General features: G+C 37.2%; 1 protein-coding gene across 1 annotated transcript in view; it reads left to right on the forward strand.

The window, feature by feature from the left end:
- Positions 1-24,641, forward strand: part of ADGB (androglobin) — a gene marked incomplete at its 5' end in the record, with an annotated part of 94,036 nt that overhangs the window by 32,053 nt on the left and 37,342 nt on the right. Inside the window, 5 exons of the mRNA XM_081314742.1 lie at positions 9,173-9,218; positions 12,591-12,756; positions 13,278-13,341; positions 16,437-16,539; positions 22,226-22,370. Coding sequence (XP_081170868.1) covers positions 9,173-9,218; positions 12,591-12,756; positions 13,278-13,341; positions 16,437-16,539; positions 22,226-22,370 — 524 coding nt within the window. The remainder of the gene's footprint in view (positions 1-9,172; positions 9,219-12,590; positions 12,757-13,277; positions 13,342-16,436; positions 16,540-22,225; positions 22,371-24,641) is intronic.

A 24,641-nucleotide genomic window follows, 5' to 3' on the forward strand; every position in this document is an offset into this window, starting at 1 on the left:
TTATTACCCATGCAGCCATAAAGGTAAAGGTAAAGGTTCCCCCGCACATGCTTGCTAGTCGTTTCCAACTCTAGGGGCCAGTGCTCATCTCCGTTTCAAAGCCGAAGAGCCAGCGCTTGTCCGAGGATGTCTCTGTGGTCATGTGGCCGGCATGACTAGACGCCAAAGGCACACGGAATGCTGTTACCTTCCCACCGTAGTGGTCCCTATTTTTCTACTTGCATTTTTACGTGCTTTCGAACTGCTATGTTGGCAGAAGCTGGGACAAGTAACAGGCACTCACTCTGCTATGTGGCACTCGGGATTCGACCCGCCAAACTGCCAACCATCTGATCGACAAGCTCAGCGTCCTAACCCACTGAGCCACCGCATCCCCTCATGCAGCTATATTTTGCACCAATTGAAAATCCCAAATTTTCCAGAGGCAGCTCCATATAGAACACTATGTATATTTATTTATATATTAATATAAGTAGACATTAAGGGACGCGGTGGCTCAGTGGGTTAGGACACTGAGCTTGTTGATCAGATGGGCGGCAGTTTGGCACGTCAAATCCCGAGTGCCGCGTAACAGAGTGAGCGCCTGTTACTTGTCCCAGCTTCTGCCAACCTAGCAGTTTGAAAGCACGTAAAAATGCAAGTAGAAAAATAGGGACCACTACGGTGGGAAGGTAACAGCGTTCCGTGCGCCTTTGGCGTCTAGTCATGCCGGCCACATGACCACGGAGACGTCCTCGGACAAGCGCTGGCTCTTCGGCTTTGAAACGGAGATGAGCACCGGCCCCTAGAGTCAGAAACGACTAGCACGCATGTGCGGGGGAACCTTTACCTTTTATAAGTAGACATTATGTTTATTTTACATATCTTTATACATTTATATTTAGCTAAAGTCTAATGCAAGGAAATATCCAGATGAGTCATGCCAACCCCCACAGAGTGGAAGGATCTACTTAAGATAGTTTACCCCAATGCCTCATTGATCCAGATCAATTCTCATGAGTCACTGGGGATTTCCCTTACAATCTGGAGTCAATTCCTCTGAATACGTAGACAAACTTTACAACAGAGCAGTGACCAGGTATTGGTTTTTAAATCCTTGCTTGCTTTTTGAGTTATCAAGGATTTTCAAGGAATGAAACAATTGAAGAGACATATAGAGCAATGGGAGAGAAAGACCTAAAGTAAATTTCACAAAACACAAAGAGACCTCATGCTTGAGTCTACCACCATGGCAATACAGGCAGCAAGCAATCTATTTTTCTGTTCTTACTGCAACAGCTGACCTGTTGGCCCTATTCAGGTTGAGCTCCTCCCTAATAAAGAATGAGGGGCAAGAAGATCTCATCTGAGGCTACTTGTGCAACATTTGACTAACATTTCACTAATACAGTTGTTCAGTTATAATCTAGTCTACATTCCACATGGGCAGAGTGTAAAAAGATAACTGAGCTAAAGTCCTAAGAGATTATCTGGTAATAATTTTGATTAGGTAAGTTATGAGAATGTGGATATATAAAACTGTACGGCAATATTAGCTCCACCCCTTGTAAAGTGTATCCTTACCCCATCTGACTCTTTTAGGAAGCTGACTGGGCATGATCAACTGGATTGGAGAGCAGGTCAATGTCTCACAAAGGGAAGGAGTAATGTTGGTTGTCCTGAAAATAACATTTTAAGTAACAGTCAAAGAAATTTATTCCTTGTGAAAAAAAACTTTTATGGTTCCAGTCTATTTTGGACCATTTTCACTAAGTTTTTAACTTTCCACTTTTAGGAAATATTGTTGAGAAAGTGGTGAGATTACAGTTAGAAGAAATAGCTTCCCTGACTAACTTTCAGTATGTTTTAGGCCCTGGATGATTGTTGTAGTTGATAACTTTAATTAAGACTTGACTGGGGACGATTCTTCCTGGTATTTTCTGTCAGTAGCCTTTATTACCATTAAATAATTATCACATTTTTATGGGCTCCTTATAAAAGTTGAAATTTGGTGTTTTCACTCCTTCTGGAATGGACAGTCCCATTCAATAATTGAATAGAACAACAGAGTTGGAAGGGACCTTGCAGGTCAGACATGTCAAACTCGCGATGTCACGTGACCTTGCGCAATGTATCGGGACGGTTTTGCCATTGCCGGCAATGGGGTGGGCGCGACTTCTGGATGATGTGTCTGCCCTATGGCCCGGCAGTTTGACATCCCTGTTGTAGGTCATCTAGTCCAACCCCCCTGCCCAAGTAGGAGTCTCTACACCAGACATGTCAAACGTGCAACGTCACGTGATGTCTCGCAATGTATTGGGATGGTTTTGCCATTGTAGGCAATGGGGTGGGTGCGGCTTCTGGATGACACGCCCGGCCCGTGGGCCGGCAGTTTGACACCCCTGCTCTACACTATTTCTGACAAATGGCAGTCCAGTCTCTTCTTGAAAGCCTCCAGTGATGAAGCACCAACAATATCTGAAGTCAGTCTGTTCCATTGGTTAATTGTTCTCACTGTCAGGAAATTTCTCCTTATTTCCAGGTTGAATATCTCCTTGATCGGTTTCCATCTGTTATTCCTTGTCTGGCCTTCAGGTGCTTTGGAAAATAGGTTGATTCCCTCCTTTCTGTGACAGCCCCTCAGATATTGGAACACTGCTATCATGTCTCCCCTGGTCCTTCTCTTCACTAGACTAGCCATGCCCAGTTCCTGTAACCGTTCTTCATATATTTTAGTCTCCAGTCCCCTAATCATCTTTGTTGCTTTCCTCTGCATTCTCTCCAGAGTCTCAACATCTTTTTTATAATGTAGAGACCCAAATTGATTGCAGCATTCTAGGCGTGGTCTTACTAAGGCTTTATAGAGTGGTATTAGTACCTCATGTGATCTTGAATCCCTCTTTTAATGCAATTTAGGAATGCACTGGCTTTTTTGGCTGCTACCGCACACTGTTGGCCCATATTTAATTGATTGTCCACTAGGGCTCCAAGATCCCTCTCACAGTTGCTGCTATTAAGCCTGGTTTCACCCAATCTGTATGCGTTCTTTTGATTTTTCTTGCCTAAGTGTAAGACTTTACTTTTCTCTATGTTGAATTTCATTTTGTTAGATAGGGCCCACTGTCAAGTTCCCTCTGGATCTTGAGCCTATCGTCCAGGGTGTTGGCTATTCCTGCCAGTTGAGTGTCATCTGCAAATTTGACAAGTTCCCCTTCTATTCCCTCATCTAGGTCATTTGTGAAGATGTTGAAGAGTACTGGGCCTACAACAGAATCTTGTGGTACCCCACTGCTTACTTCCGTCCATAGTACCATTAAGGACTACTCTTGGATTGCAGTTTGTCAGCCAGTTAAAAATCCATCTGATGGTGATGCTGTCTATCTCACTTTTTTAAGCTTTCCAAGAAGTTAGGTTGTGGTCTACTTTGTCGAATGCCTTGGTGAAGTCCAAGTATACCACGTCCACAGCATTCCACTGGGCCACCAATTTAGTCACCTAATCAAAGAACAAGATAACATTGGTTTGGCATGACCTGTTTCTAACAAACCCGTGCTAGCTTCTATCTATCTATCTATCTATCTATCTATCTATCTATCTATCTATCTATCTATCTATCTATCTATCTATCTATTTATTTATTTAAATTTATATACCACCCTATTCCCGTAGGACTTTCTTTGTTTCTAGATGTTCGCAGATCTGTTTTTTTTAATTATCTTTTCCAGTATCTTCCCAGGTATTGATGTTAGGCTGATTGGTCTGTAGTTTCCTGAGTCTGGTTTTTTTTTCTTTCTTCTTTTTTTGAAGATGGGAACCACATCAGCTCTTTTCCAATCCTCTGGTAGTTCCCTGGTTCCCCCTGGATTTTTGAAAGATATGGTCCAGTGGTTCTGAGATGACATCTGCCAGCTCCTTCAGAACTCTGGGGTGTAGTCCATCAGGTCCTGGTGATTTATGTTCATCGAGATCAGACAGGTGTTCTCTTGCCATTTATTTTTTGCTTGTTTATTTTAGCTTTTTTTTCTAAAAGCTAAAGTGGAGGAAAAGGAGAGATCAGTCTGGTGATATATGATGGGACAGGGTTCACCTTTCTATTTCTCATGTTTTTAAACATTCCTGGGAAGCCTCCTGTAAGAAGTAAATTTGCCAATCTGGTCTGAAGTCTCATCAGTATGCATCTCCACTGGGAGGTAGTCTGGAGATCCTATGGAAGTCAGTCTGGTATCTGAAGACTCTGAGAGACTTCATTTTTCCAGTGCTGAGCAAATATAATCCTTGCTGCTGTTAATACATATACACTTTGTTTATCAATTTTTTCTGGAATTATACCTAATAAAAAAAATCAGTTTTAAAATCTACGTGTTTCCCCTAACATCTTTTCTAACTAAGTATGTATTTTTGTCCAAAATTTGTTTGCTTTAACACATGTGCACCACAGGTGATAATATGTACCAGGATTTTGATTACATTTCCAGCATTTACTAGACATATTTTTAAACATTTTTGCTAATCTGACAGAAGATATTACAGATTATAGATATCCAAACTGTTCTAAAAGAGACTATGTAAAACAATAAGTATCTCTTCAAGCTTCTGATTAGAGCATCCAGGTGACTACATTTCTCAAATTGGCAAAACTGAATCTATTTGAACTTTGAAACAGACTTTGAACTTCTTTCCAATGGGATTTGTCTTAGAATACTATAGTAGTTTCAAAGCAGTGATTTGTATAGTTTTACTGTTCATATTGTGCCTCCAAGTACAAAGCTGAATCTAGAGCATACAGAATTTATGTGTAATTTATGTGTAAACACATTGTTGAGATTAAGTCTCAGTTTATTAGCGCATATGAAAGCTCTTACCACTATCAGTTATTGAATTAAAATATTAATAGCTTCTCTAGTTGAAATCTAAATTTGATTTCTTTTTCAGAGGCAAATTCCGAACTTAATTACAACCATTAAAAATGGAGAGTTCAATACAAAATCAGTTTCCATTCAAATATATGCTGCAATCTTGCAGGAAATCTGACAGCTTTGATATATGTTAAAAAAGGAGCTTGGCAAGGATTTTTCTTACTACTCTTGTTTTTATATATTGATTTAAATGATTTATTGATAGCTTGAGAAAAGAAAAAGAAGTCATTCTCCTAAATTAGCTAAAATGAGCCTCCTTTATGCAGATAGTGCTGCTTACTGTCACAAACTGTCACAAACTGGAGCTAAATATCCCTGAAGGAGCAGGGATGGCATTATGGCAGAGAGTGGCAGCCAGATGCTCAATTGCCACTCAACAAAATCTCTCTGGAGAAAGGAGACATGTACCGTAGTTTCCGGCGTATAAGACTACTTTTTAACCCATGAAAATCTTCTCAAAAGTCAGGGGTCATCTTATACGCCGGGGGGGGGGGGCTGAGAATTTAGGGACAGGGCTGGCTGGAAAACCTGGAGCGGATCTCCCATTTAGTCTGCACAGGGAAAGCGGGACCAATTGGAGAAGAAGCTGCAGTCTGTGATTTTTTACAGGCTGGGGTCTGGGCGTCTTTCCTTCTAAAGTTGAAGAGCAGCTGTAGTATATCCCAACTTAAAAGGCAGGTGGGGAAGGCAGCAGCCAGAGCAGCGGCTTAGCTCTAAGGACACATTTGACTCAGGAACTGGGTGGGCTGGCTGGAGAACCTGGAGCGGATCTCCCATTTGGTCTTTTTTTTAAAAATCCCATTTATATCCTGCCCTTCTCCGAAGACTCAGGGTGGCTTACAATTTAAAGCACAAATCAATGTGCTTAGCAATAGCCTTCATTCTGTGTATATGCCTGTTTATTAGGGCTTTCACCCCACCCCCCCAAGCAGCATTATTACAAAGTCAGCTTATTGCTCCCAACAATCTGGGTCCTCATTTTAGCTACCTTGGAAGGATGGAAAGCTGAGTCAACCTTGAGCCTGGTGGGATGCGAACCTGCACTAATTGCAGGCAGCTGGTGTTACTAAAGGATCTGCGCAGGGAAAGCTTTAGAGTGAATTAGGAAAAGTGAAAAAGTGAATTAGGAAAATAGGGAACGGTTGCTGGAATTGGGTATGTGTAGTTTAACGAAGAGAAGGGTGAGGGGTGACATGATAGCAGTGATCCAATATCTCAGGGGCTGCCACAAAGCAGAGGGAGCCAAGCTATTCTCCAAAGCACCTGAAAGCAGGACAAGAAGCAATGGATGGAAACTAGTCAAGGAGAGAAGCAACCTAGAACTAAGGAGAAACTTCCTGACAGTTAGAACAATTAACCAGTGGAACAACCTGCCTCCAGAAGTGGTGAATGCTCCAACACTGGACGTTTTTAAGAAGAGACTGGACAGCCATTTGTCTGAAATGGTATAGGGTTTCCTGCCTTAGCAGGGGGTTGGACTAGATGACCTCCAAGGTCCCCTCCAACTACTTATTATTATTATTATTATTATTATTATTATTATTATTATTATTATTATTATAGTTTAATCCACTTGCACTGTTTTATGTTTACATGTTTGATGACAAACAGCCTTATGTTTATAAGTGACAGTTTTCCTACTAAGCACCTGCATGTCATAAGGATTTGAATTAAAATTACCATATTAAAATCAAATCTGATGTTTTTTAATTTTTATTTGGTGTGCGTTGGAAGAGGGGTAGTCTTATACGGCGAGTATAGCCCAAACCCTATAATTTAACAGGAAATGTAGGGGGTCGTCTTATACGCCCAGTCATCTTATACGCCGGAAAATACGGTACTCTGGAACCTCATTTCTTAATCATATTTTGATTTTTTAAACTGCTTTTAAACTATTAACCTTTGGAATAACAAGCTTTTATCACATTCACTGGGCAAGTCTCTTTCTCCTTAGCAAAATAATTTTCAAGTACAAGTTAAAGAATCCAGAATTTTTTTTTAAATAAACAGCAAAAGGTCCAGATGGATTTGAAAGAAGAAAATAATTGTAAGAATCCTTCCCATAGGAAATTACTATCCTTTGGATTCCTTAAGGCAGAGGTCCCCAACCCCTGGCCCGTGGACCAGTACCGGGCTGCGGCATGCCAGCAACTGGGCCGCACAAACAAGCAAAGCCCCATCCACAAGATGCAGGCAGCACACAAAACCACACACCCTCCGGTCTGCGGAAAAACCTCTCTCCACGGAACCGGTCCCTGGTGTCCAAAAGGTTGGGGACCTCTGTCTTAAAGAAAAAAATATGATAGGATGGGACTTTAAGAGTTAGATACTAGAGCAGTGGGTTATAGTTATAGCAGTTATAGCAGATGAAGTGGTTTTACTGGACAAGACTGACATTGCTTTGAATGTGGACTTTGAAATGATGAACTACAAAAATAATATGAAAAAAAGTGATATACTGCATATACAAATTAAACCAATTGATGTGTTAATAATTAAAAAAGCTTACAAATAACAAACCACAAGAGTACTTTGGATAACTTTCCTATACTGGATTTATAAAAGAGATCTATACAAAAGAGATCTGTTAGGGTTTTGAAGGGTTTTCTGAGAAGGGACAAAAAAGTAAAGAAATCTAGCTCCTGGGTATTATTAATGTGATTAAAAAACAAGATTGTTAAAAGTATAGGGGAGGAATATAAATTTGGTTTATTTGATCAAGGTTAAAGTAGATATGTAGTCATCTCTGATAAACTTTCATGGACTTTTGTTGACCAGGAAAGAATGATGAGTTTGTAAGATTTTTCTTTATAGTTAGGAGATGAGATATCGGGAGATAAGAGCATTTGTTGTATTTTAAAAGAAGGTGATAAGTTACTAAAATTGTTTATGCTTGTTGTAATGAAGAGGAAGTTATGTCTTTACATACTTTCTTTTTTCTTTTTTATTTCTTTTGTATTTTCTGCAATTTCTAATTTTTTTACTCATGTTTTTAATTTGTATTAGTGCTTTATCTTTTAACTGTAATTTCTAACAAAACTATTATAAAAAAATCAAAGTGGTTTATGATAAGACCAGTACAAAATGCAAAAGAATTATTTTAATTTATTAATGTTTTTTAGTTCATTAGAACTTTTTCTTATGAAAGTTGTCTCAATCAAAACAATAAGAAAGGATTAGGAAAATCCCAAAATTATACTATATATACGTGTACAGTTCAAAATCAGTATTGAGATGGAATTTGAGGACAGAATCATTACTAGTTGTTGGTATCAAATTAAGTGACTAAGTTCTCTGATGGTAGGCAAGGAAGAATGTCAGTGTATCCCAAAGTCCTGATGTTCCCATTTAATAGTATCACAAATATAGAGAAAACTGTGGATGACAAGATGAAACCAATTGTGTATTGTATAAAGAAGGTTGTGAGTGATCATTTCTTATTTCCTATATATTCAGTTTTCAAAATATTGCCAATTCAAAATTTCAAATTACAAATAATGGTATAATATAAACATGCTAGGGGAAGTCTACTTATCTTTTGACTTGACAAGGACAGCATACCAATAATCATATACAAAAATCTATCAAGATTTGATAGTGCTCTGGGTTGGGGTTTTTTTTTTGCAAATCCATATGAAGTTGCTTTTACTAGATTGTATTAAATTGATCAAGTTATACAAATGATTCAACTTTTCTTACATATAATAAAAGTATTTAGAATGCTTCATCATTATGAGAATCTTCTCTAATTAATGAGTTGATTCTCACACTGATAATGAGGCTAGGAGTTCTGTAAACAATATTAAGAATAGCTCACTGAAATTTTTGTGTGATCAGCTTAACCCTTTTCTTAATAAATCTTATTCAGCAAAAATCATAAATAAATGTTTCTTTAATGTTAGCGAGTTCTGGCATTAACAAAAGAGAGAACCAGAAATAATTGAATTGGAACATGCCTATGGAGATTCTCAACTATTCAGGACATGGTTGTCCCAAAGGTGCTTTTTCAAAAGGCAACTGGATTTTCTTTTTCTTTTTTTCCTTGAAAACATTTTGCTTCTCATCCAATAAATTTCAAGCAGAACTGAAGCAGCTTCTTGGATGAGAAGTGAAACGTATTCAAGGGAAAAACTAAGAAATTCCAGTTGCCTTTTGAAAAAGCACCTTTGCATTGGAGATACTCACAGGTAAATATCTTGTAACTTCTTGAATAATGTCACATGGTTATTTGTATTACTATAATAAAGTTACTTTAAATATGTGTTTCTACTCTACAGGAATCCGGTGTAGTTCCACAACACATTGTTGAAGGATCCACTAAAGGTAAGCTCGCTGTGTTGTAATATAGTCTCTTAGTTTAAAAATGAAAAAAACCACATAATTTTACATCCATTTTATTTACCTTAGTCTCATCTAAATAATTAAAATGGAAAAAACCAAAATTATTGCAACAATTGCACAGAAAAACAGTATAAAAATATATTAAATGCCACTGATGAAAAAGGATCCATTTGATGAAACTCATTATTATCCATTTATCAGCAAACTGGGATCTTTGGAACAAATTTAAGCAAGCATGAGAAGAGAAGAGAAGAGAAGATGTAAAATATGCTCTATTGTATGAATGGAAGTCCTGTAGCAGAATGTTAGATGTCAGCTGCTGATATTAAAAGCAGACTACCAAAAGGTTCAAAGAACATATTTGAGGACGGAATTGCAGTTTCCTGCTGTTGTATAAAGTTTTTCTTAAGTATCACAATGTAACCATCGGCAAATTCTGCATTCCCAATTTTACCTCTGCAGTGCGCTCACAAGGTGACATTAAGAAAACCAATCTGTTTCAGACTGCCGTAGGGCTGATATGCAATTAGATCACACTTGTGAAGTTTTTGACCACTATTTAGATGTTAATAATCATTAATAATGATTATTACTAGTATTATTAAAAACAAAATTCATAAGCAGCCTTTGAACACAGGAGTCTACAGAAGGAGAGCAAGAAGAACAAATGGTTCACATTGCTGCCCAGACTCCTCCCTTAGGTACTTGTGTGCAGTGTCACGACCTAAATCCAAAAGATAGGACTAGCATCATAATGTCACAATGTACCTATTGTCCCTTTGGCACCTTCATGGCTAATTACGAACTACTATGACTACAGGAGACTAAATGAGAAAGCTCCTTGAGTTTGAAAATTCACCACTGGATTAGTATATCTACAGACCATTGTTTGGTGCTTTTTGAAATTAACTCAATACTTAGGCATTTCCTTCTGCTTTTTTCTTCCATTTCCTGTGCAATATTTTTTAAAAAATGCAAGGCGTACTTTAACAGATGGGATATATTAAACATTAATTATTAATAACAACCATTAAAATTTAGCTATTCCAGTAGATCTTGGGGGTGAATATGGTGCGCTCTTGTCCCCTCCTGCAAGAGTATCTTTTATAACAAGAGATTGGACAACCATTTTTCTGAAATGGTATAGGGCAAACATGTCAAACTTGTGACGTCATGTGATGTCGCGTGACATATCGCAGCTTTCCCCCCATTGCTGGCAATGGGGTGGGTGCAGTTTCATCATGACGCATCCAGCCCACAGGTCAGTAGTTTGACACCCCTAGTATAGGGTTTCCTGCCTGAGCTGGAGGACCTCCAAAATCCTTTCCAACTCTATTATTCTATCCTATCCTATCCTATCCTATCCTATCCTATCCTATCCTATCCTATCCTATCCTTTTCTATTCTATTGTTTCCTTGCATGTGGAATGGATGTTGTTGTAAATTGATCTCTTGTTTAATTTCAGTTTCAATTGTTTTAATCATGCTTGCATATGTTAGACCTATAAGCTGTTCAGATTGGAGCAGTAGCCAAATAAAGTGAAGTGTAATTCACAAACAAATGAAAACAAGCATGTGAAAGCAGAAATTTCATTAAGTACCAAACCATTTCACTTGATGTCTAGAGTTCTATGCTACATAAAAATTGCAATGAAAAAATACCATATTATAGGAAAGAAAGGATAAGTTAGACACAACCATACGGACTACTAAATTTCAAATATAATTTCAATACAATGATTTTTATATAATAGTTTCTTACTATTCTGTTATTTAGATATCTTAGAGGAGTGCTGTCCTGGGTATTCTACCCTAAACTGAGAAAAGTCCATTACCCAGTCACAACAGGGATATTTAAATAAAGACTTTCTGGTTAAAAAAAAAGTAAAGAAAAAAAGAATTTCTAATGAAGGAAAAAGTTTCCTATAAACAAGAAAAAAAGTGAACATTCTATCAATATTATTTATAGTGTTGGATATTAATGTTTCACCTGGGGGATGCCAAGGAAAAGACCGAATATTGTAATTTAAAACATATTTTTGTTTCTCTGGGGCACAGGTCTGCAGCCCGTGGCTCCGGAGCCACATGCGGCTCTTTCAGCCATCTCCTGTGGCTCCCAGTCCTCTGCCATGTGCAGTCCAAAAAAAAAAGCGGGACTAAAAAAGTTCAACCAATTCAAATATGCAGGGTAGGTGCATATCTCGCCTTGGCTCCACTCAAACCCTGTTCTACGCATGTACGCGCATGTGCACACATTTTTTGCGGCTCCCAGTTTTTCCTTTTGTGAGGGAACCGGTTCTGAGTGGCTCTTTCACTGTTACAGGTTGCTGACCCCTGCTCTGGGGTGAAGCAAGTGTACCTACATCTTCTCTGGTTTTTTTAATTTTCAGCCTTATTTAGACTCCAGTTCTGCTTATCTAGAATTTTGATACTCTGGAAATAGCAGAGATGGTAACTTTATTATTTACATAATATGCAATAATAGGAAAAATAAATATTGGATTCAGTGATTGACAAATCTGCACTTAAGTCACTTGAGATTTAATCACTATTACTTGGCCCAATCCCTGTATAATTTGGAGAAATCATGAATGTAGAGATATTTTAACATTTGTTCCATGACATGGTTTCAGCTAACTGTAACTCATTTCTTTCTTTTAAGCAATTATGTGATAGTTTTTAGTGAGGTACAATAACTAGAATTCCTGATTGACTGATTATAGTCAAAAAATTAATAAATTCAGTCCATATACGTCAATCACAACAATCACAATGAGCTTCATCTCATTCAAGTAGTAGTGTACAAATACTTCTTCCTTATACTTTACACAAAAAACACTTCTACCTTTAGTATGGATAACTAGTATGGATAATATAAAAGCTTAGTGTTTCTGTAAATTCCACCACTTTCTGAATTAAAACAACAACATAGTAGACATTTAAATCGAATGTTAAAGAAGCATAGCTTAAAAACTTGCACTAACTGCTATGGAATTTGGCATATTTTGTTCGTGCTTGAAACTCTGGAATTCTTGAAAATGTAATTTTATTCTGTCAAAAGATAGAAATACATCTGTCTCATATTAGGCTGTTCATATTTTCAGATGAACATTTTTTAGTCAGCTTGTACCACTTGAGTTTTGAATTTGTACTCTGAATTGGATTATATATAGCTCAACTCAACAGATATACTGAAAGTTCATTTATGTTATTTTACTTTATTAAGACATTAGAAGCTTCAAGAGTTGCCCTATGTGTATTTTCTAGTTCATCAGCAAACCATCATCTTTTCTTTTTCAGAAACATAGGCTTAATCTGAGGAAAAATTTCTATATCTCTTTCTTATTCATATAGGTGAATCTACAGAAAAAGTAAGTAGTGAAGTAGCTCAGATACCAGAATCAGCAGACGCTGCTTTCAACAATCAATTAGTCAAATCTCTTGAAGAAATTGAACTTGAAAAGAACATTATTTCCAAAGAAATATGGATGGACTATGAAGATTTCTGTATTTGCTTTCAGTAAGAAGCAGTGTTTTTTTAGTTGTAACCCTATATTTCTGAAAACATAATGTGTTCTTGTATTGAAAACATTGTCTTGAATATAACAAATAAGTTGCTTTTATACCCCAGACAAGAAGGCAAGCAGTTGCCAAGGTTACCTGTACAATCATTGGAGTCTTTTTTGAAAGACATCATGATAATGATACAGAAATTATTTTTTGTGTCAAGATCCCTCATTTCTATGATTCTCTATTCTCCAGAATTTTACCAATTGATTTTAATTGAGAACCAGAACTACAGAATTCACTGCTGCATAAGACTATATGTACAGACTTACATATAAAGACTGTAAATAATTTCTGTCAATAATATTTTTCAGTTTGGGCTCTACAAAATACTGGGAATGAATTTCTATTACTATCGTTCTGTCTTCTTTAATATTGAAAAGTTAAGAATATTTTTTAATTCAGTAAAGTGTGACATCGCATGACAGATTTTTATATAACTTATGCTAAAATAATCACATTCATTTTTCTTAGGAATTTATATGTTTTCCACAAACCAAATACCTATGCCTATAACTATCAGAAGTCAGATTTTAGGGTAAGTTTATTGACAATACAATGTATTTATATCTCAGTATGTTTCAGTTTGCATTGATGAAACATATTTATCAAACTTTATTATACAGAATAGAATATTTCAAGTTCATGTCAAGGGTTGAGACTTTTTTTAAAAAAGAACCAATTACAAAATAATTATCTAAAATAAGAAAACAGTTGGTAATTGCAGAACTTAGACATAGGGGCTTAAGCTCAATTCTAGCAAGATTGAGTAGTTTTAGTTTCAAGGACTTGGTGGTACAGTGATTTACCATCTTTAATTCTTGAGTAGCACTGGCCAGGTAGAACTGGTAATTTAAGGATCCTCAGACTCTCAGCTCCTGCTCAATTCACAGATGGTAATGAATGGCCAGAAGAGCCTTTGCATAATTCCAAGTTGTGCACCCATTGCCTTTGATCAGGAGACTCTTTTCACAGTCATTGATGTCCCAGTCACTTTCCACTGTGACAATATGTGGAGAGTGGAGACCACAGATGGTCCACAAAGCCACTGTGCAGCTAGTTATACATGCTTCCATCTTCAGCCATCTAATACTACCTCTCCATCGGCGGCTGCTGTTATTGGTGAGCTTCCAGATGTAATTCAAAGTATTGATTATCTTCTGTAAAGGCCTTTGTGACTCAGTACCTGATTACCTATGGGACTATATTTCTTCCATGATTTCTGCTTGACCAGTAAGATCTAGATGAGTTGGCATGGTGAGAACTGTATGGCCCCAACTCAGTTGGGCTTTCATAAAGCTAGAAAAACCTGGCTCTTTTATATTCTTCGAGGTAGGGTGAAATAAATTGCTCTCGTGGTGGTTGGTGGGAAGTATACTGAGTTAGCTTCCTCTGTGCAATAACATATCCTTTCGGTGATTCTGTTTTGATGTTACTTTTGCTGAATATTTCAGTCCTATATTGTAAGCCACTTAGAGCACTTTCTGATTCAGTAGTATTCAAGTTGCAGATAAGCTTACAAGCAAGAGAGAAAGAAATATCAATCGACAGGATATCGTGACAAATTGGTGGTTACACAAAATCTGAGTTGATTATTGTACGACATAGATTTTTAGCATTTACTGGCAGAACCAATTACTGCCCGAACGAACTTGCTTTTACAATGCTATTTAACCATTCTGCTATCATCAATTGTCACGCACCTACCGGTATATACCGTATAAAGTTCTGAGATAGATTTGAACTTCCTGGATCTTAGGTCCCACCATTCCCCAAATATATTTTTTTTAAAAAAGAAAAGAAATGTCCTCAGCCCTGAAACTGAAGTAACTATTTAATTTCCCATTGAATTCAGGGGAGGGAGGGAGGGAGGGAGGGAGGGAGGGAGGGAGGGAGGGAGGGAGGGAGAAGCAAAGAAAAGAAGTAGAAATTGCATTGGGGAAAAGAAGTACTTCTGCCTCCCCGACTTTGCATGTTCATCCCTCTTACCCTCTGTCCCATAGTACTGCCTTGATGAAACTGGGTTTCGATGTATTTATTTTTCTCTTTATCAGCTGTACATTCGTGCTACATTTGATAGCATGTTTGAATACTGCAGCTTTCTTGACATAAAATAGATGACTATTTAATTATTCTAAAGCCCTTATTGTATTTTTTTAAAAAAAACTCAATCTCAAAATTAGAGATTAGATTTAGTCGTTTTATAACCCATCCCTGTGAAATCGCTGAGACTAAATTACTAGCAAGTTCTGTTAATTAGGCACTGCAAAACTTTTAGGGAATTTTTATGAAGTGTCTAAGCGAAGATAGCAGAGGTCCCACCCAACAAGCCAACACAACATGATTGATTGCTTACTAACTCTTAAGCTGGCATATATTCTGCATGTACCCATATGCACCCATTTAAATGCAAATAGAATTCTTTCTACTTAGCAAAAAGGAAGACAAGTGGAAAGAAAGATAGATGCCCTTCATTTCCCCTGGCCGAGTGGATGAAAAGCAGTTGAGAACTCCAAGGAGTTCTTTCTGGGAGAATCTCAGCTTTTCTAATACCATGCTTCCATCTTTTATAAGTTACAGCATCTATTCTAGTTTGGTGTAGTGGTTAAGGCATTAAGCTGGAAACCGGGAGACCAGGATTGTCAGTCCTGCCTTGGGCGCAAAGATAACTGGGTGTTCTTGGGCACTCACTTTCGGAAGCAATGGTAAATTACTTGTGAAAAACTTTCCCAAGAAAACTGCAGGGACTTATCCAGGCAGTCTCCAAGAAGCAGACACAATTGGACAGAGGAAAAAATATTCAGAAACAGTAGAAGGATCAAGAGAGGGAATAGAATATAACATAAATATATTGTATATGTAAAAAAAATAAAGATGTAGATGCTGCAAGTATGCATTTCATATAATGGATCTGGTCAAAATATGGAGGCATTTGTTATATCTGTGTGTTCCATATGATTGCAAATAGTTACCATGTCATTGACTCTTTGGGGTAATGGTAAATACTGTATATCATTACTTTCAGCCCATATAGTAGCACCAGTGCCTACTTATAATTTCCATTAATTAGGATTCTATTATATAGTCTTGCTTCTTTATTGTAAACATATAGAGTTTTAGATTGGTAAAATATAATCTAGAGATAAGTAATTTTACAAATACTATTTCTTCACTTCTTCAATTAGAAATTAGCCTCTGTAGCCTCATTTTAACTTGCAGCTATATCCATCAAAATGAATTTACCAAAAGTCATCATAATTATGCTATTGCCTTTTTTCACTTTGAAAATTTTCAGTGCATTTTAAACATTGTGATTAACTTCCAAATTTATAAATATAGAACATTATTCTTTGAACCAATCTTCCTGATGTTATTCTTTCTTAATATCCAATTAAATAATACTTTAGGAAGTTATATATAAAACCCTTCATGCAAAAGAGTGTAGACTTTTTGTCAGTTGGTTAAAACAGCACCAATAGTTATGGGAAAACAACATTCATGACTGATAAAACAAGTTGACACTTTTGGTTCTGTATCCAATACCATACATTGAAATATAACAGAAATGCTATCAAGTATTAGTTGCTACATTAGATGATGGAATTTAAACCGAATGATCTTTTCTCCTTGCAGATGGTAGATGATCGAGTTTTGTATTATATGTGCGTGGACAGCTTGAAGCCCACTGATATTCTAGTTAGCTTTTCTGGATTAGTACATTGGGGAGACACTGGAGGTAAGATTAATACAAAGCACAAGAGTAAGATTAATATTGTTCTCTTGGATTTTTTTCTAAGAGATATTGAGAAATAGAAGTAAACCAGCTAAATCAAATAGTATTCACTCTGTATGCATTTTCCTCATATTTAGCGTTCTGTGAAAATTACCATGTAATTAGATTTAGGTCAAGAATATTTAATTGAAATACACATGTATCTACTGTAAAGTCCATTTTTATTATTGTAGCATGCTCATTATACAAATGAAGCATGGGTAATAACATAAAACTACCAACAATAAAATATCAGTAAAATCAATAAGGCCAAGAGAAGAGGTAAAGAGAAATAATCCCTACTACTGTACTATGACTTGCTTGTAATTTTTCAGAAATGCCCAGTGAAACAGGCCTATTAATAGTGATTTATTCAGACTCATATATATCTGTACAACTGCCATTCAATACACTTTGTGAAGAAGGACATTTCACGTTAAGAGTTCCAAAGACCCTCAAATTATATTAATGCATGAGGGAATTGCACCTTGATGTTGACAGAAGACAATCCATTGCAAGTGTCTGTATGCTAATATGCAATAATCTACCATGTTTTGTAACTGAGAATTCAAACTATGACAACTCAACTCTGTAAGGACAACCACTATTAAAATGTGGCCAACTTCATACTGTCCATCCTTTTCACAATCATGTTTGATTGATTGATTGATTGATGTAACTGTCCGCCTCGTACATATAATTCTAGATGGTTTACGATAAAGTAGACAAAATAAAGAATAAAAATACATAGCAGCCCAGCATCGTATAAACAACCATCAACAAAGCCAAGAGACAGGCCACATCATATATCTGGGGCCCCAGGTGTGGATAGAAGACTAGGTTTTGAGGGCCTTATGTAGAGCCAACAGGATTGGGGCTAGACTAGTCTCATATGCAATCATAAAGGTAACTTCCAATACCTTGAATTATCCTCTGCAGCACATTGGAAATCAATGCAGCTCATGAAGCACTGGTATCACATGTGCCCAGTAACTGACGCCATTGGATGCCCACACACTACCGTACATTTCTCCAAATCTTGTCACGTGTAGTAGTTTTCATACTCCTTCTAATCACAATGTGTGCCCCCTAAAATTGAACTTCTACTTGTTAATTATTGTTTTAAAGGAGCAGTTGGACTTTATTAGTCTAAAATTGACTGATTATTTTTAGTCTCTGGTACTTTTAGTAACTCTCTCTAGATTAATTGGAAGGTGTGTTTATCTTTCTTCCGTGTCCTTATTTTTTTTCCCTTCTGTTAAATCTTGTCTGATTTTTTTTCAGGCAAGATTTTTTAGAAATATTTGTCATTGTCTCCTTATAAGGGCTAAGAGATAGTGACTGGCCCAAGGCCAGCCAGATGGCTTTGTGCCTAAGGCAGAATTAGAACTCACAGTCACTCAGTTTTTAGCCTGATGCTTTAACCACTACATCAAATTCTTATATTACTAATAGGAAAAAAAATCCTGCACCTTTGGTATCATAAAAATATCCTTACCCTTCATCTTCTTATCTAAATATATCATTCTCTTTCACCCTAACATTAATCTTATTTCTGCAATGCATGTCCTAATTTATCCTTTCTTGAGCAAACAAGACTATTAACTACCTTCACTTATTTGCCTTCTGCTCATTTATTAAGCAAAATGGTTGAAATTACCTTTATCTTCTTAATATTTAATATTATAGATATTTTTAGATTATTAAAACATTAAAGCAAGTTACTCCTTCAAATCTGATCCATCAGTGATCAGATTTCTTTTATTTTTTTAATGTTTATTTCAGCTTTTAAAAACAAGTAGATAAAAATTAAGACAAATCAATAGACAGTAAGCAGAGAAAAAGAAAAATCAAGAAAAAAACCAAAAACTATAAGAAAAAAAGTTTAGAAAAAGAAAAAAAGAGAAAACCATAAAAGAGCAGCTTCTGATATTCTTCACAGCAGTTATAAGTGCAAATATATTTAACCCCACTCTCTATTGTTACATAATATTGTTCTTCTTTATATCTATCTTTCAAAGCCATAAGTCTCAAGTACTTTTTTTCATTTTATGCAAAACATCCATAAGAGACTTCCAGTCAGCAGTAAATATAGATAATATCTTATCTAATTATCCATTTCAGCAAAATCTTTATCAACCATTCCTCCATAGGGGGTGGTAGTGAATCTTTCCATCTCTGTGCATACAATAATGTTACTGCTGTGATCATATATTGGAATAATTTTCCATGGCTTTTTTTCTAGCTGCTTGTCCATTATAAAAAGAAGAGTTCTGGCTTTACTGATCAGATTTGTTTTAAATTTGGTCTGATACCATCACATCTAAATTTACTTGTGAAACCTTGACACTTGTCCCCAGTATCTGAATGCCTTCAACCTAGAAGACCCATTATTTGGTAGCCAAACTTTTCTAAATATTTCAGCCATGCCCATACAGCAACACAGAAGTATCTTCCAATTACCTTCTTAAAGTTCCTTCATCTAAACGAGTAAGTTTTTTTTACACCTGCAATAAATTCCAACAGTTTTTAGTTATGCCCTTTGTATTCTTTAGCATACCAGACCATCTTATTTGTCTCTTGAGAAATCTATATGCGGGCCAAGAAGCAACAGTGAGAACTGGACACGGAACCACTGATTGGTTCAAAATTGGGAAAGGAGTCCGGCAAGGCTGTATACTGTCACCTTGCCTATTTAACTTATATGCAGAGCACATCATGAGAAAGGCAGGGCTAGATGAATCAAAAGTTGGAATTAAGATTGCTGGGAGAAATATCAACAACCTAAGATATGCAGATGATACCACTCTAATGGCAGAAAGTGAAGAGGAACTAAAGAGCCTCTTGTTGCGAGTGAAGAAGGAGAGTGCAAAACTTGGGTTGAAACTAAACATTAAGAAAACCAAGATCATGGCATCTGGCCCTCTCAATTCCTGGCAAATAGATGGGGAAGAAATGGAGGTAGTGACAGATTTTATTTTCCTGGGCTCCAAGATCACTGCAGATGGGGACTGTAGCCAAGAAATTAAAAGACGCTTGCTCCTCGGGAGGAAAGCCATGGCAAATCTAGACAGCACACTAAAAAGCAGAGACATCACCCTGTCAACAAAAGTGTGTATAGTCAAGGCTATGGTCTTCCCAGTTGCAATGTATGGCAGTGAAAGCTGGACCATAAGAAAGGCTGAGTGCCAAAGAATTGAAGCCTTTGAACTATGGTGCTGGAGAAGACTCCTGCGAGTCCCTTGGACTGCAAGGCGATCAAACCAGTCAGTCCTAGAGGAGATCAACCCTGACTGCTCTTTAGAAGGCCAGATCCTGAAGCTAAAACTCAAATACTTTGGCCACCTAATGAGAAGGAAGGACTCACTGGAGAAGAGCCTAATGCTGGGAAAGATTGAGGGCAATAGAAGAAGGGGACGACAGAGAATGAGGTGGCTGGATGGAGTCACTGAAGCAGTAGGCGTGAGCTTAAATGGACTCCAGAAGATGGTAGAGGACAGGAAGGCCTGGAGGAACATTGTCCATAGGGTTGCGATGGGTCGGACACGACTTCGCAACTAACAACAAATTCTTTAGCCTTAACCAATGTTTTCAGATTTTCAAATCACAGCTCAGAGGAGTCTAGTGTTACCATAAGCATCTGTACATATTATCCCTCTGCATTCAGTCCAAACTAATTGTTCTTGATTCCTGTTCATTTTAATTCATAGCCAAGTATAAGAATCCCTTTTTGATGTCCAGGTTCTGTTCTGATTCAAGAAGAGTCCATTGTTCTTATACAGACATGAATGTTTGTTGAACGTTTTGCAGTACCAAACGGTTTGTGCCTATTCCAGAATCCCAGACATATAGTATTGAAAGCCACTGGTTTTATTGTTCGCTTGGCCCTCTAGGTGAAACAGAAAGCATTTCGAAGAAAACTGCACTGGCTTTCAGTTTCTTTGGAGAAATTTAAAGTTGGCACACAAGAATCCATGACTAAATTCTCCTGTGTCACAATATGCAGAACAATCATTAAATATGTATCAGTATGCAGAATAACTAAATAGTGTATGAATATAAGCAGCAATTGCAGCAGGCAGGCAAATTACCATGCAGTCTATGAGCGCTTCAGAAAGTGAAACGATTAATTCATTTAGTTCTTGCTGCAAGAAAATACCTATTCATCATAGCAGAAATGTATCACATCATTTTCCTTTTCTTTGGTGTAATATCCACCTCTTCCCTAAAATATCATTTTCTGTGAATAAAAAGGAGCTGTCAACTTGGCAATGGGAAGCTGTTATCATATTCTTCAAGGCTTCATCTGCAAACTTTTCTATCTGGAGAATTGGATTCTTTGTGTTAGCAAACTTTGCTCTAGGGAAGAAACTTGATCCCCATGGAAATATAACTAGTGGCATCATGTGTACATCTGCAAGTTCCATCTGATGGTTTCATGGTTTCCATTCTGCAAACTGCAAACAATATTTAGCTATGTTTTGCGTCTTTTCTCCATAACGGCTTGAATATTTTACTGCTTTCTAATTCCTGTTTCCAAATCAGGTTCACTGACTTTGTCCAAACCAATGAATGTTTTCATGATCGTATTTCCAGCTTCCACGTTTCTCTGGTATATCTTTAGTTCTCTTATTTTTCTACCACATTTAAACCTTACAGCAATTAAAAAATTTAAAAATTAAGATTACTTAATAACATATTTAGCAAAATAATTGGGCTATAAATCAGATGTAAGCAGAAGAATGCACCCAACCAAAGGCGGTCTAATAAAATGGACATATTCAAGGCGTGTCTGTCTGTCATCAGAATATTTAGGATTGTTGGAAATTTCAAGATAATTTACAATTTTTGGTGAATTGTAATGTCAACATAATAACTATCACTGCAATCCCCTATCAATCTATTTAGGAATATACTGTAGTTCTGGACCTAATGCACTCATACAGAAATATGTACATGCACACGTGCACACACACACACACACACACAGAGAGACACACACAGACACACACTTAACAGAACAGAGTTGAAAGGGGCCTTGGAGGTCTTCTAGTCCAACCTTCAACACAAACAGGAGATCCTATGCCATTCCAGACAAATATAACATCAAGCACAGTAGCAATTTATTCTCAAACAAGCTGTTTCTGGGGTGTAATGGTGGGCTGTATGAAGAAAAACTTTCCAAAGCATACATAGAAGCAAAAGAGCACTTGCAAAAAGTAAATTTGCTTCCATTTAAGTGTCTGTGTCTAAGTTAAAATCTTTAACAGTGACTTCATGGGATTTAATACCTCTGTAGGAATATTTGCATGGAATATTGGCAGTGTAAATACTGCAAGGTCATTTAAGGATTTCCCCCCCCCCCTCATAAAGCAAGTGTCTCTGGGTCATTCAGCTGAAAATGGAACCTTCATTAAACGGGGATGGAAAAGGAGCACAGAAATGTTACTGGCATTTTCATTATTTGAATTACACGGTACCTGTTCAAAGTGAGAAGAAATAGAGGAAAATATGTTTGGCCTGGAATATATAATGCTGGAATATATAATTTCCCGGATATTTTGTGCTGTTTTTCTTTTTGCATTTATAAAAAAAAAAGGTATGACTATGTCTTAGTTGTAAATATATGTCCTGTTTTCTACTTTTCTAGCACTTGTACAGAAAGAAAGCCAAGTTGTTCCCATGGGGTTACTCATGGTTGAAAGTTTCTCATGGAAACATTTATCTCCAGGGCAGTTAATCCTGAAGATCCACACATATGCAACTAAAGCTGCCGTAATAAGTCTGCCTGCTGGGTATGTGCTGGTTTCTTTCTATGTCACTCATTAAGGAACAGAAACATTATTCTGAATCCGATCAAAGGTCTCACTGTTCCCATAGTAGCCAGCTAGGTGACTATTGAGAGGGAATCCACATCAAGAATAACCCGAGGGCAATAATATCCTGTTGTTGCTGTTTTCTGCAGATGATATTGGAGGTATAAAATCTCGTAACGGGAAATAATATATTATGTAGGCATCGTATATATGTTGTACACTGGAAGGCATCGATTTGTTATCTCTGTAAACATGATCTTATATTTGTTACATGGAACCACATGCATTTTGTATGTTTATGCCACCATTTGGAAACATGCCATGGGAATTCTTCACTTTCCTTTTCCTTTTCTGTTTTGATCGTAGAAGCTTTGATGGATTATTTAAGCAGAAATTGTACAAGAATAACACGCTACCCTTTTTTCGATCACTCTTAAGAGTTTGAAAACCACCGTTTAGTGAGAGAAAGGTCAAGAAGAAACACGGTTTATTTATTTATTTTTTGTCCCCTTTTCTTCATTTCTCTTTTTGTCCCTGTCTTTTTTCAGTCCGAAGTAATGCTTAACCAGAGCAGCACCTCTAGGCAGCTTGTAAAGAGAGTAAGAAAACAGGGAAAAATTGAATCCAGGTTTTTCTAAGGGAATACGCAGAGATGCTAAGAGAAATGTAAATACTGAGAGAAGCTTCATGGTGACCTGCAGAGTTTATGCAATGTTTATCTTCTTGACTGAAGAAGATCCAAAACACACCTGTTCAAATGCAAGTTTATTTTCTCTTTGGAGGAGAAAGTGTATGTAGTTGAGGAAAGATGCATCTGGGAAGATGAAAAGTTCCCAGCAAGACAATTGACTCTCTCCAGGAGAAGCAAAGAAAGTAAGAGAATGCTAAACCACAGAGGGGGGGAAAACACTTTGGCAGAGGCAAACACCTGATTCTGGAAGAATGTGACCAACTCAAGAAGCAAAAATACGAGAGACAGTAGAACTGAGAAATTAGTATCAAGCTCTTCCTTTTAGCTACCTAAGCAAGCAAAGCTTGATAACCACAAAACATGGATACCAGAAAACATGGCAGAAGACCCTTGGGCTTCAGTAGCTTGAAGAAATCCAAAAGCTGTCCTGAGAAAGCAGCAGCATATCATGGTTGAGGTGATTCTCTGCTTAGTAGAACTGAGGTGGCTGTGCACAAATTTAATATGATGTGGTGAGTTATGTCCTAAGTGCCCATTTACAGAATATGATAAGAGAGATTACTGAAATTATTTAAGCCTACCGATAGCTAACCTTCCCTTTTGATCCATATGAGGAGCACAAATGACCTAGCCAGAAGAAACATTTTAGAAATCTAGGGACTACAAGACATTAGGAAGTAAGGTGAAGAAACTAGGAACACTGACAGTTTCTTGTTCTCAACAGTCCTGGTTGAGAAAAGGTCTTAGAAATCAACCACTGGCTTCACAGATAATCTAACTACCTTCATTAAATACCTGGGAAGAGACGGCATACATCTTACTAGCAAAGAGATGCCTCTCCAATCCCTCAACAGGTTATTAGACTGGGGTAGGGGTAGGATGGTAAAAGCTTAGAATTTCTCCAAGAATTGGAGAAAACGCAAGCTGTTTTTTATGAAATAAAAGACAAGAAGAATTAAAGAAATTTTCAGAGAAATTACATATTTGTCAACAAATTAAGGTTTCACAAAGACAATTATCTATGTTAACAGTAAAAGAAAATAAAAACGATTGAAGTAAAGCAAAAAATGAGTTTGCAAATAAACCAGGGACGTATAGCATTATAAATTATAAAAAGAATATATATATATATATATATATATATGTTTTCGTAGATTCTCGCGGGTGTCTGTATGTGTAGATCTAGAGTCTCGGGTTTCTTCCCGCGTTCCTTTCATCTTCAGAAAGTTGTGGCGACGTTTCGACGAAATCCCATCCGTCATCATCAGGCCGGAGTGTTCCTCCTGCTGCTTCCAGGAGCAATGCGTGGTCTGTCTGTTCCTTTCCTTCCAACTGCCGGTGGGGCTGTGTTCTGACTGGGTGGAGGCGTGGCTGCTTTCTGATTGGGTGGATGCGTGGTTGTCTTCTGATTGGTTGGAGGCGTGGCTGTCTTCTGATTGGGTGGGGTGTGTTCTGAATGGGTGGGGTTTTTTGTTGTGTTGTAATATCCTGAGTGTTGTGATTTGGTGTCCTGAGGAGTGGGCTGTGTATTGATAGAGAAACGAAAGGAACAGACAGAC

This window comes from Vipera berus (genome assembly GCF_964194415.1).
Source record: "Vipera berus genome assembly, chromosome: 1".
NCBI classification, from domain to species: domain Eukaryota; kingdom Metazoa; phylum Chordata; class Lepidosauria; order Squamata; family Viperidae; genus Vipera; species Vipera berus.